This window comes from Procambarus clarkii, chromosome 51 (genome assembly GCF_040958095.1).
Source record: "Procambarus clarkii isolate CNS0578487 chromosome 51, FALCON_Pclarkii_2.0, whole genome shotgun sequence".
NCBI classification, from domain to species: domain Eukaryota; kingdom Metazoa; phylum Arthropoda; class Malacostraca; order Decapoda; family Cambaridae; genus Procambarus; species Procambarus clarkii.
The window spans coordinates 13,745,582-13,769,556 of record NC_091200.1 but is presented as its reverse complement, the minus strand read 5'-3'; the positions used below and the strand labels follow the sequence as shown (position 1 = coordinate 13,769,556).

General features: G+C 47.5%; 1 protein-coding gene across 2 annotated transcripts in view; it reads right to left on the bottom strand.

The window, feature by feature from the left end:
* The window catches only part of MetRS (methionyl-tRNA synthetase 1), a 118,169-nt gene that overhangs the window by 30,655 nt on the left and 63,539 nt on the right, over positions 1 to 23,975 (bottom strand). For both annotated transcript variants that reach the window (XM_045769157.2, XM_069304035.1), the window contains 2 exons: positions 17,992 to 18,252; positions 13,941 to 14,204 (listed from right to left, as the gene is read on the bottom strand). In XM_045769157.2, coding sequence (XP_045625113.2) covers positions 13,941 to 14,204; positions 17,992 to 18,252 — 525 coding nt within the window. The remainder of the gene's footprint in view (positions 1 to 13,940; positions 14,205 to 17,991; positions 18,253 to 23,975) is intronic.

The following is a 23,975-nucleotide window of genomic DNA, read 5'->3' as shown; positions in this document are numbered from 1 at the left end:
GGAGAGGAAGCCTGGCCCGTCAGCAACCCCCCCCCCTCCACCCGGAGGAGGAAGAGCCACCAACGCCACCGCAGGCCGGGAGAGACGACCCGAAAAGCCCACAAATCATGAGACCATGGGTGAGCGAACAGAGTATGCTTCCCCCCCCCCATTGTCCCGTCAATGGGGCGAACTGCGAAAGGGCCACTGCCCCTAACAAGAACCCGACCTGCGTGCAGAGCGAACACGGCGCCGACCAGGCACAGGTGGGAACGCAGGCGGCACCGGCACCGAACTCGACACCTGTGGCCCACCCCGACGAATGGAACCACGAGTCCTGGTACGACCTCGCCGGGAAGGAACCCACCGGTTCCCCCAGAGCACCAACAACTCAGACATAGGGCAGCAAGAGGAAGAAGCCGCCTGAATATAACGCTCAATCGCATAAGCCTCAAAAAGCAGAGGACAAAAGGAAGAAGACAACCTAAGAACCAGGGCCCAAGCCGATTCCAAAGAGGAAGCAAGGACCGCCTAACGACACGCAAACCTCGCAGCGAAAAACCGCAGCGATGCCTCCCACAGGATCGGCGCAAAAAGCTTCAACATGGCAGACGACACCCGAGCAGCAGAGACCAAGGCGCCAGACCCAGGAACGTCCCCAAGCGCCTCTACATCCTCCGCAAGCCAATCAGAAGACAGCTCCAGGAGGGAAAAGAAACGCAGGACTGAAGTCAAAAAGCCACGAGCGCGTAAATCCTCTGCCACAAGTGCAGTCGACAGGGAAGGAACCTGCACATGGAGCTGCACCGCACCAACATCCCGCAGAAGGGAAGGAGCGAAAAAGACACTCATTAAGATACTCAAAATTGACCCCCAGATAAACCTTGACCACCGTCAACGCCTTGCGCCACTCAAACGTGCGGGTCCAAAAGAACGAGTCCCAAGCATCCAGCGAAAACAAGGGGCCGAAGTGACCAACCCCCCCCCCAAGTCCGGGTCCCTATACACAAAGAGGGGCAGCCTTGGGGTGTCCAGGGAAGCGACAACCCGAGAGCGTTGCAACAACCTAAACTTACCCTGCAACGTGCGAGCTGCCTGCACCCGAAGTAAATCATCAGCAGACTGGGTGAATTGAGTCACGAACAAGCAACACAGCTCGCAGGACTCAGGGTCGAATGTGTCACCGACCCAACAAGCAGCATGACGAAGGCAAAAACAATGAGAGTCACCCTGAGACAAGGGGACAGAGCCTTGTCCCCTTGTCAAGGCCTTGTCAACCCTCAAACTCGCACAAAGCGAGAGGGGATGCAAGGGTCTCCTCCACCGGACCCGAGAGCCCCCGCAGGGTTCTCCAGGGCCCCTAGACTGGGTCTGCTAAGGGTTATCCCAGGCAGGGCACTGCTAACCGGCACCCCAAACTACCAAGCAAACTGCTATAAGCTGAACCCACGGGACGTGACCACTCGTGAAGGCGAAGCAGGGGGTGCCACCACACAAACGACCCTAATACAAGGGGGAGGAAAACACAAAGCAGACCCCCCACCAGGCAAAAACAAAAATAAAAGAAAAACCACGCAAGCGAACAACGTAACCCAGAGGGAACAGAGCCGGCCGCTGTTATAGGTGGAAACTAGCTATGCAGTACCCTGTGCCCCATCAGTGCTATAACTACCACTAACCCCAAGGTAAACAAGGCAGGAAACCCCCAAACACTCGGGGCGCCCAAACGCCAAGCAGCAAAAGGCCAACAGAGGTAGACCCAAGGAGACTTGTGGAAGGCAACCTCAAGCCCCAAGGGTGGTACTTACAGGGCACTCAGGGAAGGTGACCCTAAGCACATGCAACCCGAGTACCTGAGAATACTACTCCCAGCTCACACGACCACCATAAGAGCAGCACTGAAAACAAGTCACAGCACTGAGACAAGACTGGAACTGGAGCCACACGACCACTTCAGCCGAGGAACTGGGCCGGGGATCGCCGGCTCAGGGGTCTGAGCTCCCCCTTGGCCCTCCTGGGAAGAGGGGAGCTGCTCAGACATGCGGCGCGGCTCGTGTGACATGCTTGTTTGCTCGTTTTTCTTTTGGGGAGTTCTGTCCACTCATTTGTCGATTTTCGTTATTAACCAGAAAAGGGGTTTGTTTTGTGGCGCTTACCTTTCTGGGTGCCTGTCCCAGTCAATGGCAGATATAGAACGCTCCAAATCACATGTGCATTTCTATGGGCCATTGCACCCCGTGCCTCTGTGAGGGGGCCAGGTTCTGGCTCGTGGTCTAGAACTCCACCCACATCGACTGATGCAAAATAGTTGGGGTATCCATATCAGCCATGGATAGCTCCGGGGAGCCGCAGGAGCTCCCCCCAGAAATCTCGTCTTTACCCTTCAAATTCGCCTTCAATATCTCGCCAAACTTCCCGTTAATATCTGAGTGGTTTTACTAACTTTGTACTTGGTGCACACAACACTTCTAGGAATTCCAGTTTCAACTTCCTTTATAAGCTGAACTTTTTGTTCAAAAGACATCACAACTTGCCTTCTCTTGGCTCCACAGCTTGTTGAAGCCCTGAACAACAGACTTCCTGCATTTCCTGATGCCATAGTACCAGGATGCAAAAAATAAGCAAAGATATAAAATGGTAAGAGGGGAAAAAGTCTTCGTCCGCTGCGGGCAGCCACAAAAACAATACTGTACTTGGTCGATAAGCAGATGCAGAGGGTGCCGCAGAGGCAGGCTGTGAAACTACATCGGCCTCTCATGAGTGGAGGGACCACCCGGAAAAGGACAGCAAACAAACAGATGGAATAAACGAAAGATTGAGGTCCGGCAGTTAGGTTGGGAAGTGTAACCAAGTACAGTGAAACCTCTGGTAACGAATATCCCTATTTACAAATTTTTTGGGTTACAAACTCAATTTCTTCATAAAATTTGATTCGGTTTACAAACTTTGCCTCCCCTTGCGACTTTGTTGATACACGTATGGGTCGACTGAGTGCACGGTCCCTGGTGGCAGGGTGACAGCACTTCAGTTTACCAGTGTTACCCGCCTAGTGACTGTCGCACTTGAATATTGTATTTGGGAGGACAACATGATAGATGGTGGGGGGACTGGATGGATGGTGAGGGGACTCGATAGATGGTGAGAGGACTGAATGGATGGATTGATGGTGAGGGGACTGGATGGATGGTGAGGGGACTGGATGGATGGGGAGGGGACTGGATGGATGGGGAGGGGACTGGATGGATGGTGAGGGGACTGGATGGATGGTGAGGGGACTGGATGGATGGTGAGGGGACTGGATGGATGGTGAGGGGACTGGATGGATGGATGGATGAATGGATGGATGGTGAGGGGACTGGATTGGATGGATGGTGGGGGGACTGGGTGGGTGGGTGGATGGTGGGGGGTGACTGGGTGGGTGGGTGGATGGTGGGGGGTGACTGGGTGGGTGGGTGGATGGTGGGGGGACTGGGTGGGTGGGTGGATGGTGGGGGGACTGGGTGGGTGGATGGATGGTGGGGGGACTGGGTGGGTGGATGGATGGTGGGGAGACTGGGTGGGTGGGTGGATGGTGGGGGGTGACTGGGTGGGTGGGTGGATGGTGGGGGGACTGGGTGGGTGGATGGATGGTGGGGGGACTGGGTGGGTGGATGGTGGGGGGACTGGGTGGGTGGATGGATGGTGGGGGGACTGGGTGGGTGGATGGTGGGGGGACTGGGTGGGTGGATGGTGGGGGGTGACTGGGTGGGTGGGTGGATGGTGGGGGGTGACTGGGTGGGTGGGTGGATGGTGGGGGGACTGGGTGGGTGGATGGATGGTGGGGGGACTGGGTGGGTGGATGGTGGGGGGACTGGGTGGGTGGATGGTGGGGGGACTGGGTGGGTGGATGGTGGGGGGACTGGGTGGGTGGGTGGATGGTGGGGGGTGACTGGGTGGGTGGGTGGATGGTGGGGGGACTGGGTGGGTGGGTGGATGGTGGGGGGACTGGGTGGGTGGGTGGATGGTGGGGGGACTGGGTGGGTGGGTGGATGGTGGGGTGACTGGGTGGGTGGGTGGATGGTGGGGTGACTTTGGTGGGGTGACTGGGTGGGGGGACTGGGTGGGTGGGGTGACTGGGTGGGTGGGGGGACTGGGTGGGTGGGGTGACTGGGTGGGTGGGTGGATGGTGGGGGGACTGGGTGGGTGGATGGATGGATGGTGGGGGGACTGGGTGGGTGGGTGGATGGATGGTGGGGGGACTGGGTGGGTGGGTGGATGGATGGATGGTGGGGGGGGGGACTGGGTGGATGGATGGATGGATGGATGGTGGGGGGACTGGGTGGGTGGGTGGATGGATGGATGGATGGTAATGGTGGTGGGACTGGGTGGGTGGATGGATGGATGGTGGGAGTGACTGGGTGGGTGGATGGTGGGGGGACTGGGTGGGTGGATGGATGGTGGGGTGAATGGGTGGGTGGGTGGATGGATGGTGGGGGGACTGGGTGGGTGGATGGATGGTGGGGTGGATGGATGGATGGTGGGGGGACTGGGATGGTGGGTGGATGGATGGTGGGGGGACTGGGTGGGTGGATGGATGGTGGGGGGACTGGGTGGGTGGATGGATGGTGGGGGGATTGGGTGGATGGATGGATGGATGGTGGCACAGGGGGGAGGGGGAAATGGGTGGGTGGATGGACAGTTATCTTGAGATGATTTCGGGGCTTTAGTGTCCCCGCGGCCCGGTTCTCGACCAGGCCTCCACCCCCAGAAAGCAGCCCGTGACAGCTGACTAACTCCCAGGTACCTATTTACTGCTAGGTAACAGGGGCATTCAGGGTGAAAGAAACTTTGCCCATTTATTTCTGCCTCGTGCGGGAATCGAACCCGCGCCACAGAATTACGAGTCCTGCGCGCTATCCACCAGGCTACGAGGCCCCCTACGGTGGGGGGACTGGATGGGTGGATACCTGGTTAATGGGGTTATGGGAGTTCTTCTACTCCCCAAGCCCGGCCCGAGGCCAGGCTTGACTTGTGAGAGTTTGGTCCACCAGGCTGTTGCTTGGAGCGGCCCGCAGGCCCACATACCCACCACAGCCCGGTTGGTCCGGAACGTCTTTTAGAAAACAGTCTAGTTTTCTCTTGAAGATGTCCACGGTTGTTCCAGCAATATTTCTTATAGTCGCTGGGAGGACGTTGAACAGCCACGGACTTATGTTTATACAGTGTTCTCCGATTGTGCCTATGGCACCTCTGCTCTTCACTGGTTCTATTCTGCATTTTCGTCCATATTGTTCACTCCAGTACATTGTTATTTTACTGTGTAGATTAGGGACCTGGCCCTCCAGTATCTTCCATGTGTATATTATTTGGTTTCTCTCTCGTCTCCTTTCTAGTGAGTACATTTGGAGAGCTTTGAGACGATCCCAATAATTTAGGTGCTTTATCACGTCTATGCGTGCCGTATATGTTCTCTGTATTCCCTCTATTTCAGCAATCTTTTCTGCTCTGAAGGGGAAAGCGAGTACTGAGCAGTACTCAAGATGGGACAACACCAGTGACTTGAAGATTACAACCATCGTGATAGGATCCCTGGATTTGAAAGTTCTCGTAATCCATCCTATCATTTTTCTGTTTGACGCAATATTTGCTTGGTTATGCTCCCTAAACGTTAGATCATCAGACATCATTATTCCCAAATCCTTGACATGCTGGTTACCTATTATGGGCAGATTGTGTTTTGTACCCTGTATTATGTTTCAGGTCCTCATTTTTGCCGTACACTGTACCTGAGTACCTGGAATTTATCACTGTTAAACATCATGTTATTGTCTGCTACCCAATCAAAAACTTTGTTGATATCTGCTTGTAATGTTTCCATATCTTCAGCAGAGGTAATTTTCACGCTGATTTTTGTGTCATCTGCAAAGGATGACATGAAGCTGTGACTTGTATTTTTATCTATATCTGATATGAGAATAAGGAACAGCAGTGGTGCAAGTACTGTACCTTGAGGTACAGAGCTTTTAACTGCGCTTGGACTTTATTTTATTTGATTAACTGTTACTCTGTGTTCTGTTTAAAAGGAAATTGAGTATCTAGCATCCCACTTTACCAGTTATTCCCATTGACCTCATTTTGTGTGCAATCACTCCAAGATCACATTTGTCAAATGCCTTTGCAAAGTCTGTGTATACTACATCTGCATTTTGCTTTTCTTCTAGAGCTTCTGTGATTTTGTCATAGTGGTTGAGTAACTGATAGACAGGATCTTCCTGCTATAAACCCATGTTGTCTGGGTTGTGCAACTCATTATTTTCCTTAAAACTAGAAATTTGATTCCTAATCACTTTCAAAAATTTTTATTATGTGTGATGTTAGTGCAACTGGCCTATAATTTTTTGCCAAGGCTTTACTCCCCCCCTCGTGCAAAGGAGCTACATCTGCAGATTTAAGTGCTGCTGGTATCTCCCCTGTATCTAGGCTCTTTCTCCATATTACGCTGAGTGCTCGCGCTACTGGTACTTTACATTTCTTTATGAATATTGAATTCCATGAGTCAGGCCCAGGAGCTGAGAGCATGGGCATATTGTCAATTTCTCTTTCAAAGTCTTTCGAGTTCGTGTTAATATCCATTATATTATCTGCAGCTTGAAAGTCATTCATAAAAAAGCTGTCTGGGTTATCAACTTTCATGTTATTTATTGGTGTACTAAACATAGCCTCATACTGGCTTCTTAGAATTTCACAAATTTCTTTGTTGTCCTCTGTGTACGTACCTTCAGTTGTAATTAAAGGTCCAATACTGGTGGAGGCTTTTGATTTTGCATATGTGAAAAAATATTTTGGATTTTTCTTTATCTCTTGTATAGTTCCAATTCCATTTCCTCAGCCTCGTATGATCACTTCAACGTTTGTTCTATTTCTTCGATCTCCCTGTTTAGGTTTATTTTCCTCGAGTGTGATAGTCGTGTCTGCCTAAGCATTTCCGTTATTTTTTCCCTTCTCCTGTACAGTCGTCTTCATTCTCTTTCTAGAGTGGTCCTCTTTCTGACCCTCCTCACAGGCACGTGCTTCAGGCAGACCTTGTATGCTTCAGCTGCCAGTTGATCTATTCCCTGTGTGGGAGTTTTGTCGCTTAAGACCGTCTCCCATTGAATGGTTGCAATGTCTACATTTATTTTTTCCCAGTCGATCCTCTTATTGTTGAAACTGAATTGATTGAATATTCCTTCTTGCTTGTTGGGTCTCTTAGACCTACTACCGTTATTTATGCTAGTTCGCACTTCAATGAGCTTAAGGTCTGAGTATGTAGTATCAGAAATTGTAATGTCTCTGATTAGTTCATCATTGTTTGTGAATAGCAAGTCTAGTATGTTTTCGTTCCTAGTTGGACCTGTGATCTATTGATTGAGCGAGAATTTGTCACAGAATCTCAAAAGTTCTCTGACCTGTGGTTGGTTATTTCCCGGGTCATTCCCTGCTATGATATTTGTGTTTACCATTCTCCAACTTGGTAAATTGAAATCTCCAAGGAAGATAATATCTGGTGCTGGGTTCGCTAGATTATCAAGGATGTTCTCTATTTTGTGCATCTGCTCTGTGAATTCCTCAACCGTTGTATCTGGCAGTTTATATATTAGAATAATAATTAGGTTTATTTTTTCTACCTTAATTCCAAGTACCTCTACCACCTCATTAGTTGAATTTAGTAGCTCTGTGCATACCAGGTCCTCTTTAATATACAGACCTACTCCTCCATTTGACCTATTTTCTCTATCACATCTATATAAATTACAATATGGAATCCAGATTTCACCATGTAATCTTTCGTATGAGTTTCCGTGAATGCCCCAAATATTAAGTTTGACTCTAAAAGGAGGCCATTTATGAACTTAACTTTATTTCTTGACTTTGATTTTAGACCTTGAATGTTAGCAAATATGAATGATTGTCCATATTGTGTGTCACTTCTGGAAAGTTTTGGTAGTTCTCCCTCCTCTCTACCCTGACCCAGGGTGTGCTGGTCTGGCAATGGTTTGTCCAGTTTTGAAAGTGATACTGGGGAGTGTGGTAGTCTCTGTGTAGTTGGGGGGTGTAGTATGTGTGGGCTTGATGATGAAACGTAGTCCAGTCTTGGGCATTTCCCCCTCCCCATCCATACTCCTGCAATGTTTCTGCCTGTCTGTTCTTCCCTCTGGTTCTGCTTGCCTCTAAAAAATTTCCCGGGCTATTAAATTGGACTTCCTCTCTCATATAGCACAGTGTACCTTTCACATGGAAATTAGGGCAATGTAAATCATAGCATTTCCTCTCATTCACTGAGAGTTTGTATAACTTAGGGTGGAAATATCTACAATCTGTTCCAAAATGACAGCTGCCTTTCCCTAACATGTTTCGGCATTTCCGTGGGTGCATGAAGGTGAATCCCGTGCCTCTGGTCCCATATCGGCACTGTCCTTTTGCATAATACCTGCAAATATTTTCATCTGTGCTTGTATTCTTATTGTTTGTACCCGTGCACGACTTGGCTACCTCTTGGTGTTTTTTGTTCCAACTTTCTCGTTTCCGCATTCATTCTCGGTATTGCCCTTATCTTTCTCTTTGTTGCGTTCGTCTTTCTCATTTGTGCTCTCGTCCTTCTCATTGTTTCTCTCCTTACTCCTATTACCAGTTTGCTCTTCAATATTGCCTTCATTTTCGTGTACCTCGACACAATGTCCTTCTACATTGCCAATGTGACTCTCTAAGCTCTCAGTCCCTGGGTTGCGTTCAGTATTCGCTGCTGTTTTTTCATACTCTGCATACATTTCTGGAAGCTTTTGTGTGAATTGTAACCTATGTGTTTCAGGAATGCCATTCATTAGTTTGGTGATGTTTTCCCACATCAGTCTATCCTTGTAGGTACCTTGTCTGTTTGCATATTGTGTACGTAATTCTGTACAACTCAGGTGAAATCTTATGTTACAAATGTTACATACAATCCCTACAACACTCTTCCGAAGTGGCTTAAAGCATCTTCCACACGTCTCCACGTTGGGTTTGTGGCGTAGAGGTTGTCTGTTCCCCTATTTGTGATTTATTGTCAATTTATCCCTTGTTGGCTTCAGTAATTTTACTATTTATAATATTTTGAATATATTTATAGTATTATATGTATGTATATATAATATGTATACAGTATGTTTATAATACTATATATGTTTATTTGTTCAAGTTTATGAGGGCGGTACTTATCGCCTAGTGGTGAAGACGGTCCTAGTGGGGTATAGTTGACCGTTGTTTGTGTCACAGGTCGCGGGGTGGGTGGATGCCACCCGTTGCCAGTTCCTTGATTTATAACACTGAATTATTTGCCTGTATCATCCTAAGGATTATCTGCTTATTTTCCGATTTGCAATGGTATTAACTTACTCTATTACCAGTTCCTAAACCCACATTCCCGTATTACAATACTGTATATATATTGCCAGTATATTATCACTGAGGGACGTCCCATACACTGGTAGGCCTCATGGCTGTTGTGTAAACACTGCGTGATGCCTCCTCCTACCACAAAATTACATTTCTATTTCTTTCTATGTGTAATTCTCCAACACTTTCCACATGTTCCACTTTCCACTCACTGTTACACGTTCCACTTCACTATTCAACGTATTACTGCTTGCTATATGTGATGTATATCGCCTATATGCACGTACCCATGCAGCTGGTGGCACTGCTCGCACGTGGTCCTACGCTTATTCTTTATTTCACTCAAAGTTCCATTGTTAATTACTGTATTCAACTTTCCTACAAGTCACTATGCACTTCGTGGTCACTGTGGTCCGTAATCCATGGTTGTAATCCTAAAAACCCCGATTTATTTGAGTTTTTTCATGGAGCGTGACGACGACACGTCTGACCCCCTCCCTCTCTGACAGTTGGGTCAGAGGATGAATGGATGGTGGGGGGACTGGATGGGAGGATGGATGGATGGTGTGGGGGACTGGATGGGAGGATGGATGGATGGATGGCAGGTGAGTGGGACAAGGAGGCTGATGGGGGAACAGGAAAGAAAATCTTTTAAAAACTCCAGCCCTAGAATCATGTTAGGGAAGAACATGTGGAGGGCGACTGGGTGGGCAGGTGATAAGAGTGGTTGGATGAGTAGCAAGGCAGGCGGCAAAGTGGGTGGACAGGCGGGCAGCAGTGGTCGGGCAGGTGTCTGTGTGTGCAGGCAGCAGATGGTAGACTAAAGAGGTGGGTGGCAGGGCGGGCACAGAGTGGATGAGTAACAGGGCGGTCAGAACAGTGGGTGGGCAGATGAATAGCAGGATGGGTGGTCAGAAAGAGAGGGTGAATAGCAGAGGCGGTGGCATGAGTAGGTGAGCTTCCGGCTAAGACTAACACAAGATCTGGTCACCCCCCCGTCCCTCCCTGCTACCTCCATCTCCTCATCCCCACAATGCCTCCCCTCCACAGCAGTATCCCTCCAAGCCATATGGATGGTATTATTACGACTTCCTTGCTAGCAGCTGATTGATCAGGAGGCAGACTCCCTGAGTGCCTGACATTAAACTTATTGTTTATGACTGACTGGTTGCAACTGCAAATGCCTGATTGACTGTGAATGACTGTGAATGCTTAATCGGTTGCTACCACAACTGTGAATGCTTGACTGCCTTTGGTTATGACTGCCTGTGACTGGTCTTGACTGAATGCTTGACTGACATGTTGTGACTTAACCGACTGATTCTGACTGGCTGCCACAAAACAGAGGTAGTGAAATGTGTGAAAGAAAAGTCTGGAACCAGTGATGTGTATATGAAAGTGTTTAATGCGAGCAGGGGATGGCTCACCTTCTTCCCCCTCCTCCTCACCCTCCCCATACCAACACTGCTCCTTCCTTCCTCCTCAGACTCCCATATGCTAACAAGTCCTCAGTAAAGTACAGCCAAATGTTCACTTATTTTGTTTATGGTTTATATTTATACCTGATTGTTTTGTGTATGAAAAATCTGAATAGTATTCTGTATAAAATGTATTTTTAAGTTAATATTTTTAGCTGAATGGAATGGATAAATTCAATTTACATTATTTCTTATGGGAAAATTCATTTCGGGTTGCGAACTTTCGGTTTACGAACCGACTCTGGGAACGGATTAAATTTGAAAATCAAGGTATCACTGTACTAATAATTGTGGTTTACTTATACCTGCTCTTACTATAATCTCTCTAATTATAGAGAGAAATCACATTATCATGATATATCAATGAGAAAATCCACAGGAGCGATGATGAGGATTCGAATCTATGCACTGGTTATTCCCAGATGCATGTTCTAAATGACTACGCCACGACATGGTACATGTATTGAAAGAGGCGTTAGAAATAGATCTACTGGACGACAGAGCCAGAGTGCATGGGGGAATTGTGTGAAACCATGGTTCGGCTTCAGTGGAAGCCTTGGTAATCATAGTGAGTGCAGTAGCACCCTAGGTTGCAATTTTTTTGACCATGTTGTGGCGTAGTCGTTTAGAGTGTGCATCTGGGAATACCCAGCGCATAGGTTCGAATACTCTTCATGGCTCCTGTGGATTATCTCTTATGAAACATTCTCATTTGTCATCCAGCTCCTCTTTTCTCCATGTGTTGCTAGCTGGTGGACTCTAGGCATTTATGATTATCAGTTAATCATCCCAATTATACACTTCTAGTGCCATTATGTTAGCTGCTTGTGAGTTTTCAATTATTTATTCTCTTACCTTTGGGTGTACTTTCACCAGCATGGCAAAACCTCAACCTTTTCTCATTTTTCTTTCATCTCCAAATTGAGTAGCCCCTCAGGAATACAACCTCATTTAAAATATAATCTTCAAGTTTCATCTCTGTTAGCGTGACAATATCTGGCATGTGGGATACATGCTGCACTGTGCAATATTCTTTGATAACATCTATAACACTGATATACACATGATCCTACTTCTCTCAAAAGGTTATTTAACCCTTAAATGGCGCATGGCTATATACCATTTGACACCCACAGGCGCATACAAAAAAAAAAAAATCTTTTTTTCTTCCTAACCTGTTAATTTGTGTTCACTGATCATGGGAAAAATAATAAAAAAATTGTAAGTGGCATATATTGCCCACTATAGGGCGGGGAAGTCACCAGCTGTCAGGCCGGAGTTGCCACAAAGAGATAATTACCTAATTATTTCAATGTCTGATTGATTTTTCGTAGTTTTTTTTGCTGTAATATTATTCAATAGTGTGTAGTGTGATATATTTATATAATAAAATGAGTGAATCATCGCTGTACTCAAAAATATGGTGTGCATATTATTGATTCAATTATGTTCATCAAACAGTGAACAAATACTTTGTCGGTTATTACACTATATACACAGGTTATATATAAGTATCTGCATGTTTTGTTCACAATAACGAACCACTAAGTTGCTATTATGAGTCAAAAAGTAACGAGGAGTTACCGCCGTGTATCAGCTAGCCACTCATGCCCTCCCTCAACACCTCACTCGCCCACATTCTCCCACCATACTGTTTTTGCTTTTATTCACTATATACAGACACTATATATAAGTATCTACATTCGTGTTCACCATAACGAACCACTAAGTTGGCATGCTGAGTGGCAGTGCCAGTGGCAGCCCGCCACTGGCTGCCACTCCTTCCCTCCCTCACCTCACCTGACTTGCTACCATTCTCCTCCCACCATACTGTTTTTGCTTTTATATATAGATGTTATATATAAGTATTTACATGTTTTGTTCACCATAACTGTACATCTAAGCTTGTATGGTGAGTAAAGGCACAAAGGCGTAGCTACTCACACAGTCAGCTGATGGCTACCGACCTCAAGGCCAGATGCACTAATATTTCTCCTCCAACAATACTGTTTGTGGTGTTATTACGCTATATACACACATTATATATAAATATCTACCTGTTTTATTCACCATACTTGTACAAGTAAACTGGTATGGTGCCCAAAGATCATCGTGGTCACCAATAAACAACATGGTAAGTCCTGCAGACGACGCTTCTCCCTCACCAAAATGGCGGCTCCCAACCTACTACTCTTGCTGTTTATACCCTCTATACACACGTTATATATAAGTATCTACATTTGTGTTCACCATAGCGAACCACTAAGCTGGTATGGTGAGTGCAGTCAATAAAAGGTGGCCACACACAGTCAGAAGACAATGCCACTACCCTTCCCTCCCACAGCATTACTCCTCCCTCCATGGAGCACAGCGCTAAATATCACCACAATCCTGCTATTATCAGAACCCTGGTCAGTTTTATCACAGTCAGGGGTCTTCTGTAATATCATCATCGCTACATAATAGCATTAACAAGTATATTATGGCATTTTTAGGTGATGCTGTGGTCACAAGCTGAACGGCAGTGCTGTGAGCTCATGCTGCGTGTGTCAGGCTTGGTAGCTCACTCAATACTGAGGCCCCTAACACCTGAGAATTTGGCCCACGATTTTTTTAAAAAATGACATCTGTTTACAAGAGCCCTGATGAAGGTGTGGTGAACCCCGTGTATCTGCGGGCCGTTTAAATCTTGCGTAGTACTCCAAAGCATCATATGATGCGATGCACAATTTACTGCAAGTTGGTCAAAGCATCATATGATGCAAGGCGCATTTTAAGGGTTAAATAAAGCAGGAATAGGAACAGTAGTGGAGAAATAATCATTTGCCACTACTTTTCTTCCAGCATGGCTTTTCTTGTCACTATGACACTTAATTGTTGAAAGAGAGGAAGTCAGGGTAGGGAGAACAGGTAAGTATGAACCCACATGGGGGCAGAATTTGAACTCTTGAATATGATTTAGGTATATGACCTTCTGGTGGAGGTAGAATGTGTGGGTGTATACATACTGGAAAGAGTAGATGTTCTTGGAAGTTTTACTGCCTGCAAATTGAGTATTTTTGGAATAGTGTCATTCACGAATGAATACTTTACCTGCTCTGTAACTAAAACTTGCAGACGGTTAACTTCTTTCTCATCTACAGGACCATTCATATTAGGTGAAGCACCAACTGGACTGGTTTCCGCCTTTGCATCATTTCCCTTCTTCTTCTTCTTGTCCTTGCCAGCAGGGGCAGCGGGATCAGATCCCTGTGCAACTGCTAGCTGGCTCTTTAAACTAATTAAAGTTGCTACTTCAGCAGCTATCACATCCTTGCCAGCACTGCCACCCTCCTTCAGTTTTCGTACCTTGTTACCCTGTGGTATGAAATAATGTTAATGTAGTTAAAGTAAAAAACCAGCGTTGAATGTAATGAAACGCCATTTTCTGGGTGAGCCTCAGAGGCTCCTCTGGAGCTTACCGGGCTAATGTATTTTATATTAGACCGGGACATTAGCTATGGAGTTCAGACCTACCAGGGACCAGTGCCAGAACCTGGCCCCTTCAGAGAGGTTTCAGGAAGCAATGGCCCTGGAAAACCCCCATGTGGTTGGGGGTTTTCCTTAACTGCCATTGACCAGGGTTAGGCACCCAGAAAGGTAGGCATAACAAAACAAACCCTACATGGTAAGAAACTAAAACAAAAAACAGAACAGAGGTAGAAACTCCCTACAATCCCAAGGAAACAAGCAAACATCACACTTTACTGCCGCACCGCTCATCAAAGCAGCCCTCCCTGCCCCGAGGGAGGGAGGGAGGGGGGGGGGCCCCGACCTTCACCGCGCCGGCTGCCTAGCATCAGTTCAGAAGCTAAGCTTCAACCAACGCGAAAAAACTGCCGACCGGTGGAAGGGAGGGTTGCCAGGGAGCCTCCGGGGCTCACCCAGAAAATGGCATTTCATTACATTCAATGCTGGTTTTCTGTGGGGAACCCCTATGGCTCCCTGGAGTTACATAACCAAAGAGAAAGAAAAGAAAGGGCTGACCCGGGTGGTGGCCACCACAAACTCCGCAACACGAAGTTGAGACAAGAGGCAGCAACCTGCAACCCAAAGCAACACAAGAACACACAGGAGCACACGCGCTCACAAAAGAATGGGCGGCCAGGAACCTGTGCGACTCCCAAATCCTCGCGCCCAAAATGAGCCCAAGACATCACCAAACACTGCAGTGAAAGCTGCAATCGTCTGAATGGTACGGGCGCAAAGATAGAGCGCAGGCTGGTAGACTTAAGACACCTGCGGACGACTTGGGAGACCCGGAGCCCCAAAACAGGGAACAAAGGGAACCGGATCAACCCAAAGCATATCCCCAGCCACGGCATGCAGGTAACGGCGAAGTCGCAACCGGACAACACATGATGCACCCCCGGCAGAACCAACCAAGCATCAATAACCCAAGGACCCCTCCGAAAAGTAGCACCGAGATGGCGACAGAGAGCCGGAAGCTCCCCGACCCGACCTGCAGGGGCCAATACCAATAAAATACAGTATGGCCTTTGAAAAACAATCTTGAACGAAAAGGGCTATCACAAACTCAGGAGAGGAATGATAAGAAGACACCCTGATCAAGGACGAGGTCGGCTCAGGCAGCGCATGAGGAAGCCGGAGGTGAAAACAAAACACGAGAAAGCGTAGGGAATGGGGCGGATGTGACGTCCACCTCGAACGCAAGCTGGAGCGGTTCCGCCAGTGCTGCATGATATGAAGCAACAGAAAGAAGCATCCATTAACAGTCTTGAAAACCCAAGAAAGGACAAGACAACCCAATGCGAAAGAGAAAACAACCTACGAAGAGCAAGAAAATGGTGAATAGAAACGCCAGGAACGTTATACTGTCCCCAAGACGAAGCTCGCAGGTGGGACACCATCCATGAAGCCACCTAATCATCATAGAGATGGCGATACACCCGCGTCAAAAGACCAGACCCGAACAGTCGAGGAGAAGCCCGAACCAGTCACGTACAGGACCGGTGTGACCTGCCGAAAGAGACGGAGCCGCGGGAAACACCCCGGGTTCGGACACCTATCATGCAGCGTCTGAAAACAAAGCTGAGTCAGCCACCAAGGGACCATGAGAACTACTCTCCTTGGGAAGGACTCAAGCCAGAACCTGAAGCAACAGCTGGACCGGGAGAAAAGGAATAGGTAACTCCACCTCGACCAGTCCTGCTGAAAGGTATTCACCGCGAACGCCTTGCAAGCGGGTAAGGGCGCCACATAGAATGGGAGATTCCGAGACCATGCAGACACGAAAATGTCCATGTCCAGAAGTCCGTATGTCCGGGAAAGTCAACGAAACGAGTCGGCGACGACCGGTCAATTCGTGAACAGAGGAATGAACCGAGACAGGCCGTCCGCCAGGACGTAAGACACACTCTGGACATGAAACGCACAGCTAGCCAAACCCCGAGAATCCAGCAGACGAGCCACTCGAAGGGACCAACCCCAAAGGACAAGGATCTAAGAGAATCCCCGTGGTTCCGGCAATGACCCACCGGAGAACAGTCCGAATGGAGCCGGATGGTAGAGTCCCGAGTGACCTGAACCCTCCGAAGCGTAAACTCGACAGCCACGAACTCCCAAACCGTGCTGTGAGCCCGACGGACGAACGAACCCCACCATCCCCGACACAAAAAGATCAGCCTGCAAGCCAGGAAGACCCTGGAACCTCAGATAGCTGAATCAGGTCACAACAAACGAGGTAACAAAGCCCCGAACCCACAAAGGAGGCCCAAGAGGAAGAAACATTCGGAACGAAACCAAAGAACCAAAAGGAACCTGAAATCGAACCTGGGGGGAGCCCAAACTACCACATTTGCCGGCGGAATTGCAACATAGAAGGACAAAGCACAGCACCCAGACAGAACACCCAGGGAAACTCAAAATAGACTGAAAACCGAGGGACAAGGTGTGGGAGCAAGCATAAACAGACAGGGACACTGTGCCCAAACTCTAGGGCCCAGACCCAAAACAGACTGAAAATGCAAAAACCGGTGTAAAAACCAACACCCAAGCATGTTGAATACACCCAAACAGTCTTGAATATGTCTACTTATGTTCCAGAAATAATTCTTGCATTTGTTAATACAGTAGGAGATTTAAGAGCCGTGGACCTCTGACATTCATACGACGACATCTGTGCCCATGGCACCTGTACTCTTCACTGGGTCTATTCTGCACTTCCTATCATAACTTTCACTCAGAATGTTATTATTTTGCTGTGAATATTTGGGACACACACACACACATAGGAGAACATAGACCCAACACAACCTATATATTATGTGAGAAATCTTTAAAGAATTCTGATAAAGAAAGAGATCTAGGGGTGGTTCTAGATAGAAAACTATCACCTGAGGACCACATAAAGAATATTGTGCAAGGAGCCTATGCGATGCTTTCTAACTTCAGAATTGCATTTAAATAAATGGATGGCGATATACTAAAGAAATTGTTCATGACTTTTGTTAGGCCAAAGCTAGAATATGCAGTTGTTGTGTGGTGCCCATATCTTAAGAAGCACATCAACAAACTGGAAAAGGTGCAAAGACATGCAACGAAGTGGCTCCCAGAACTGAAGGGCAAGAGCTACGAGGAGAGGTTGGAAGCATTAAACATGCCAAAACTAGAAGACAGAAGAAAAAGAGGTGATATGATCACTACATACAAAATAGTAACAGGAATTGATAAAATCGACAGGGAAGAATTCCTGAGACCTGGCACTTCAAGAACAAGAGGTCATAGATTTAAACTAGCTAAACACAGATGCCGAAGAAATATAAGAAAATTCACCTTCGCAAATAGAGTGGTAGACGGTTGGAACAAGTTAAGTGAGAAGGTGGTGGAGGCCAAGACCGTCAGTAGTTTCAAAGCGTTATATGACAAAGAGTGCTGGGAAGACGGGACACCACGAGCGTAGCTCTCATCCTGTAACTACACTTAGGTAATTACACTCACACACACACACCCACACCCACACACACACACACACACACACACACACATTGTGATACCTCTCTCATCTATTTTTCCTGAAAAATATACCAACTAATTAGATACATTATATTTTTAATAATTGACAATTCAAGAATGAATACTTTACCTGCTCTGTAACTAAAACTTGCAGACGGTTAACTTCTTTCTCATCTACAGGACCATTCATATTAGGTGAAGCACCAACTGGACTGGTCTCCGCCTTTACATCATTTCCCTTCTTTTTCTTGTCCTTGCCAACAGAGGCAGCGGGATCAGATCCCTGTGCAACTGCTAGCTGGCCCTTTAAACTAATTAAAGTTGCTACTTCAGCAGTTATCACATCCTTGCCAGCACTGCCACCCTCCTTCAGTTTTCGTACCTTGTTAGCCTGTGATTTTAAATATTTTTAGTTTAATAACGTAAGTTTATGTAAAACAAAAATTTTCAATTCTATAAAAATAACACTGATCCTTGATGTAAAATACATGCCTAGTAAACCACGTGCACCCGCCAAACACACACCGAAACTACGACGTTGGTACAACGTTCGAACAAGTTTTAACACCTCCTAACCAGTTATAACAACCAATATAGCAAGTTGTAACAACGTTCTAATACGTCATAAACACGTTAAGCCAAGATGTAACAACTTTATTACAAGTTGTAACAAGCGGAAAATGGAGACAGTTTCGGTTTGTGTTTCCAGGGCAGAGCATATTTGCATATCAAAGTTAATTTCAAACAAGTAAACAAATATTGGGTTTCAGAACTAACACACACACACACACACTCTCTCTCTCTCCTTTTTTTTTACAACTTGTGCATACGTCTCCTTAATTTCCTCTTCGTACTTTTCGAGTTCTTTATTAACCTCCTCTATGTAGATAGGGAGGGACCTGACAGCTGAGTGGACAGTGCTCGGGATTCGTAGTCCTGAGATTACGGGTTCGATCCCCCAGTGGAGGCAGAACAAACAGGCAGTTTCTTTCACCCTTATGCACCTGTTACCTAGCAGTAAATAGGTACCTGAGAGCCAGACAGCTGCTTCCTGGGGGATGTGTAACAAAAAGGAGGCCTGGTCGAGAACCAGGCCGCGGGGACGCTAAGCCCCGAAATCATCTCAAGAAAGTATGACACTAGAGATTTGTTGAATAGCAGAGCTATGGGTGGCGCAAGAGCAGGGGCAGCACTCTTAAATATCACAGATGGTATTTCATTAAGTTTTAAGTGATTGGGTTTAAGTGAGTAGTTTTAAGTACTTGAATTATGGATACAATGTCTGTCGGGCTGACTGGTAAATGGAGTAGAGAGTTAGCTGCCTGTGAGATAAGTAGTAACAAGTGTCTGGGTCTCTGGGATTTTTATAGCAAGGTTAGCATCAATTGATGAAAAGAAGCTATTGAAATCAGTTGCAGTATCTAAGTCTGTTGCAAGTGTGTATCCATCTTTGTTGAGTCTTATCTACTTGCTATGTGATTATTGTTTTGACCCTGGCCCTTAGGGGAGCCGGTTGGTCGAGCGGACAGCACACTGGACTTGTGATCCTGTGGTCCTGGGTTCGATCCCAGGCGCCGGCGAGAAACAATAGGCAGAGTTTCTTTCACCCTATGCCCCTGTTACCTTGCAGTAAAATAGGTGCAGTACCTGGGTGTTAGTCAGTTGTCACGGGCTGCTTCCTGGGGGTGGAGGCCTTGTCAAGGACCGGGCCGCGGGGACACTAAAGCCCCGTAATCATCTCAAGATAACCCTAGGATGCAGGCGATGAGTCACAATAACGTGGCTGAAGTATGTTGACCAGACCACACACTAGAAATTGAAGGGACGACGACGTTTCGGTCCGTCCTGGACCATTCTCAAGTCGATTGTGATGAGGAGGTAGGGACAGGCAATAAATAGGCAAGAGAGAGCAGAGGAGGAAAGTCAGGTGTAGGGGATAGTAGTAATGAGAACTGCAGCAGGCCTATTGGCCCATACGAGGCAGCTCCTATTATAACCACCGAAGGAGATAGTAATAGGAAAAAAGAAGAGGATAGCAAGGGAGCGTAGGAGAAGACAATGAACAGAAAAAGGGAGAAGAGAGAAAGAAAAGGAAAGAGAAAGAAAGAAATGGAAGGGGGAAAGCTTATGTTAAGTCATGTTTGTTAGAAAGATTAGAGCATTTGAGTATATACTGTGAAAGGGAAGAGTCCACAGCAACAAAGCCAGGACTCAAGTTCATGTTGGGTACATTGTTTATAAGAGCCGATTCAACAAGACGGCGTCTGTGTAGAGTAGAGGCAGGAAAGATTATTTTGGAGGAAGACCAATCAATGGGATGATTAGAATCCCTCACATGGCAGAAGAGAGCAATGTTAGTGTCTGCAGACTTAACACTTCTCTTGTGTTCTTTAAGTCTGTCATTCAGTGTACGGCCAGTTTCGCCAAAGTATTGGAGAGGACAAGATGAACAGGAAATAGAGTAGACACCAGCAGCATTAGAAGCAGGAGGAGCAGTGTGAACTAGATTGCTACGAAGTGTGTTAGTTTGTCGAAAGGCGAGTTGGACGGCGAATGGACGGACCGAAATGAATGAAAATGAAACGACGATTCCTTCCGATCTCCGTGCGATCACTTCTCCAGCCTACGACTGCACATCGAGTCAGCTATCGATCGGTCTGTGTGCATGGGGACAGAGCACCAACCTTCTTCCATGTCATGGGAAGGCTGAACAAAAACACTGTGGCGTCGCCTCTCTCCACCAACGAGGAGGCGACAAACCACACAGCACCTCAGATGCATTTCCGACGGTTCCTTTCATATAAAAGGGGTGACGCCGAGGAAAATAAGACTCGCGTCCCTACCAAAACTATGAATGAAAATGAATGAAAGGCGAATGGACGGACCGAAACGTTGTCGTCCCTTCAATTTCTAGTGTGTGGTCTGGTTAACCCTAGGATATTAGCGATGGTCACCACCCGCAGTGGTGACCATCGCATCACCTGGCGTGGCTCCATCTCTCATTCTAACAACTGCACCTGTTGTTGTTGTTGTCTTAGATTTAGCTACTCAGAACGAAATGTCCGTGTAGCATGGGCTATAGTGAGCTCGTAATTGAGTTTGGTTATTCGCAATAACCTTGTTACTCTAATATTTGAATCAAAGTTTTCAATGGCGGTGGGGTTTCCTCCTCTTCTCCCGTTTCTTTTTTGCTCCTGTTTAAGTGCACTGGTTTTAGTCTTTTTTTTAATAACATTATCTTGGTGGCGGATGTAGGTGCAGAATGTTTATTAGCGAGTCCCATTCTTCAACGGCTTTTCTAATCATTGTAGTCGCTGTGGTTTTTGCATCTATTACAGCTGCTGTCGTTGGATTAGTTTTGAGTTTGATGCGCAGAGCTTCAGTTGCTTCACATTCCAGTAAGTAGTGCAATAGCAGTGACTCTTCATCTGTTGCACAGATATGACACACTTTAACTACTGGGTTTATTACCTCCCAGCAGCACTTGTAACCAAGTCTGAGTCTGTGTATGGCTACTGCAATGTCTCTGGATATCTTTTTGTCAGGCTTCAAAGAGTAGTACCTAGTGGCTTGTTTATACCATATCGCAGTGGATCTTTCTTCCCCTACTTTGCCTCTGTGGCTCTTTTAATAGTTGGGAGTATCTTCTTCTTGATTTGCTCCTTAATCTGTGAAAAACTTGGAGGTATTTGAACCTGTGCAACAGGTGGAGAGCTGTGGCAGTTTTGCTTTCAGCATTCCACAGCCTAATGAGTTGAACACCTAAGGAGTAATGACATAATAATGGACAAACAGTATGGTTTTTGAACAGGAAGATCCTGTGTAACAAATCTGTTTAGTTTTTGATAGAGCCACAGAGATACTACAGGAAAAGGTGGCTGGGTTCATTGTGTCTATCTGGACATAAAAAACCAGCGTTGAATGTAATGAAACGCCATTTTCTGGGTGAGCCCCGGAGGCTCCCTGGAGCTTATCGAGCTAATGTATGTTATATTAGACCGGGACATTACCTAAGGAGTTCAGACCTACCAGGGACCAGTGCCAGAACCTGGCCCCTTCAGAGAGGTTTCAGGGAGCAATGACCCTGGAAAACCCCCTTGTGGTTGGGGTTTTAATTAACTGCCATCGACCAGGGTTAGCACCCAGAAAGCTTAACAAAACAAACCGCACATGGTAAAAAACTAAAACAAAAAAAAAACGAACAGAGGTAGAAACTCCCTACAATCCCAAGGAAACAAGCAAACATCACACTTTACTGCAGTGCCGATCATCCGCGCAGCCCTCCCCGCACCGAGAGGGGGAGGGGGGGAGCCCCGGACCTACCACACCGGCTGCCTAGCATCAGTTCGGAAGCTAAGCTTCAACCAATGCGAAAAAAACGCCGACCGGTGGGAGGGAGGGTTGCCAGGAAGCCTCCGGGGGCTCACCCAGAAAATGGTGTTTCATTACATTCAACGCTGGTTTTCTGTGGGGAGCCCCTACGGCTCCCTGGAGTTTCATACCCAAGGAGAAGGAAAAGAAAGGGCTGACCCGGGAGGCGGCTGCCACAAACTCCGCAACGCGAAGCCGAAACAACAGGCTGCAACCTGCGACCCAAGGCAACAAGAACGCACAGGAGCAGACGCGCATAAAGAATGGGGGGGCCAAGAACCTGTGCAACCCTCAAATCCTTGCACCTGAAATGAGCCCTAGACGTCACCAACACAGCAGCAAAAGCTGCAAACGTCCAAACAGCACGGGCACAAGAACAGACCGCAGGCTGGAAGACTTAAAAACTCTGTGGACGACCTGGGAGACCCCGAGCCCTGAAACAGGGAACGAGGGGAACCGGATCAACCCAAAGCGCATCCCCAAACACGAGGGGAACCGGATCAACCGGATCAACGAAGGGAACCGGATCAACCCAAAGCGCATCCCCAAACACGGTACGCAGGTAACGGCAAAAAAGCTCAACCGGACAACACAGGACGCACCCCCAGCCGAACCAATCAAGCATCAATAACCTAAGAACCCCTCTGGAAAGCAGCCGTCTCAACCGTCGCCAGAAGGACGGAGAAAGGCTGCAAATGTACAAACCTACCACCAGTACCAAAGAGCAGAAACCTGAAACGAAGGGGCTACCACAAACTGAGGAGAAGATAAGAAGGCACCCTGATCAAGGACCAGGACAGTTCAGGCGATGCATGAGCAGGCCGGAGGTGAAACAAAACACGATAAAGCGTACGAAACGGGGCAGATGTGACGTCCACCTAGAACGCAAGCCGGAGCGGCTCCACCAGCGCTGCACAAAACGAGGCGACAGTAAGAAACATAAAAAACTGTAGTCCTGAAAACCCAAGAAAGGACAAGAAAACCCGATGTAAAAGAGAAGACAACCTATGAAGAGCAAGAAAAAGTGCATAGAAACACCAGGAACGTCATACTGTCACCAAGTCGAAGCTCGTAGGTGGGACACCGTCAACAAAGCCACCTGATCACCACAGAGATGGTGATACCCGTTTCAAAATACCAGATGCGAAGAGCCGAGGAGAAGGCCGAACCAGTCACGAACAGGACCAGTCTGACCTGCCGAAAGAGGCAGAGCCGCGGAAAAATGCACCCGGGTTCGGACACCTATCAAGCAGCGTCTGAAAATAAAGCTGGGCCTGCCACCAAGGGACCATAAGGACTACTCTTGTGGGAATGGGCTCCAACCGAACCAGAACCCAAAGCAACAGGTGGACTGGGAGAAGAGAAACAGGTACCCCCATCTCGATCAGTCCTGCCGAAAGGCATCCACCATGAACGCCTCGCAGGCAGGTAAGGGCGCCACATAGAATGGGCAATACCTAGACCACGCAGACTCGAAGACGTCCATGGCCAGGAGTCCATACGTCTGGCAGAGCCAACGAAACGAGTCGGCGATGACTGGCCAATCCGCGAACAGAGGAATGAACTGAGACAGCTGTCTGCCAGGACGCAGGACACACCCCGGACATGAACCTCATGGTTAGCCAAACCCCGAGAATCCAGCAAACGAGCCACTCTAAGGGACTGACCCCAAAGGTCAAACACCTAAGAGAAACCCTGTGGTTCCGGCAAAGAGCCTCCAGAGAACAGTCCGAATGGAGCTGA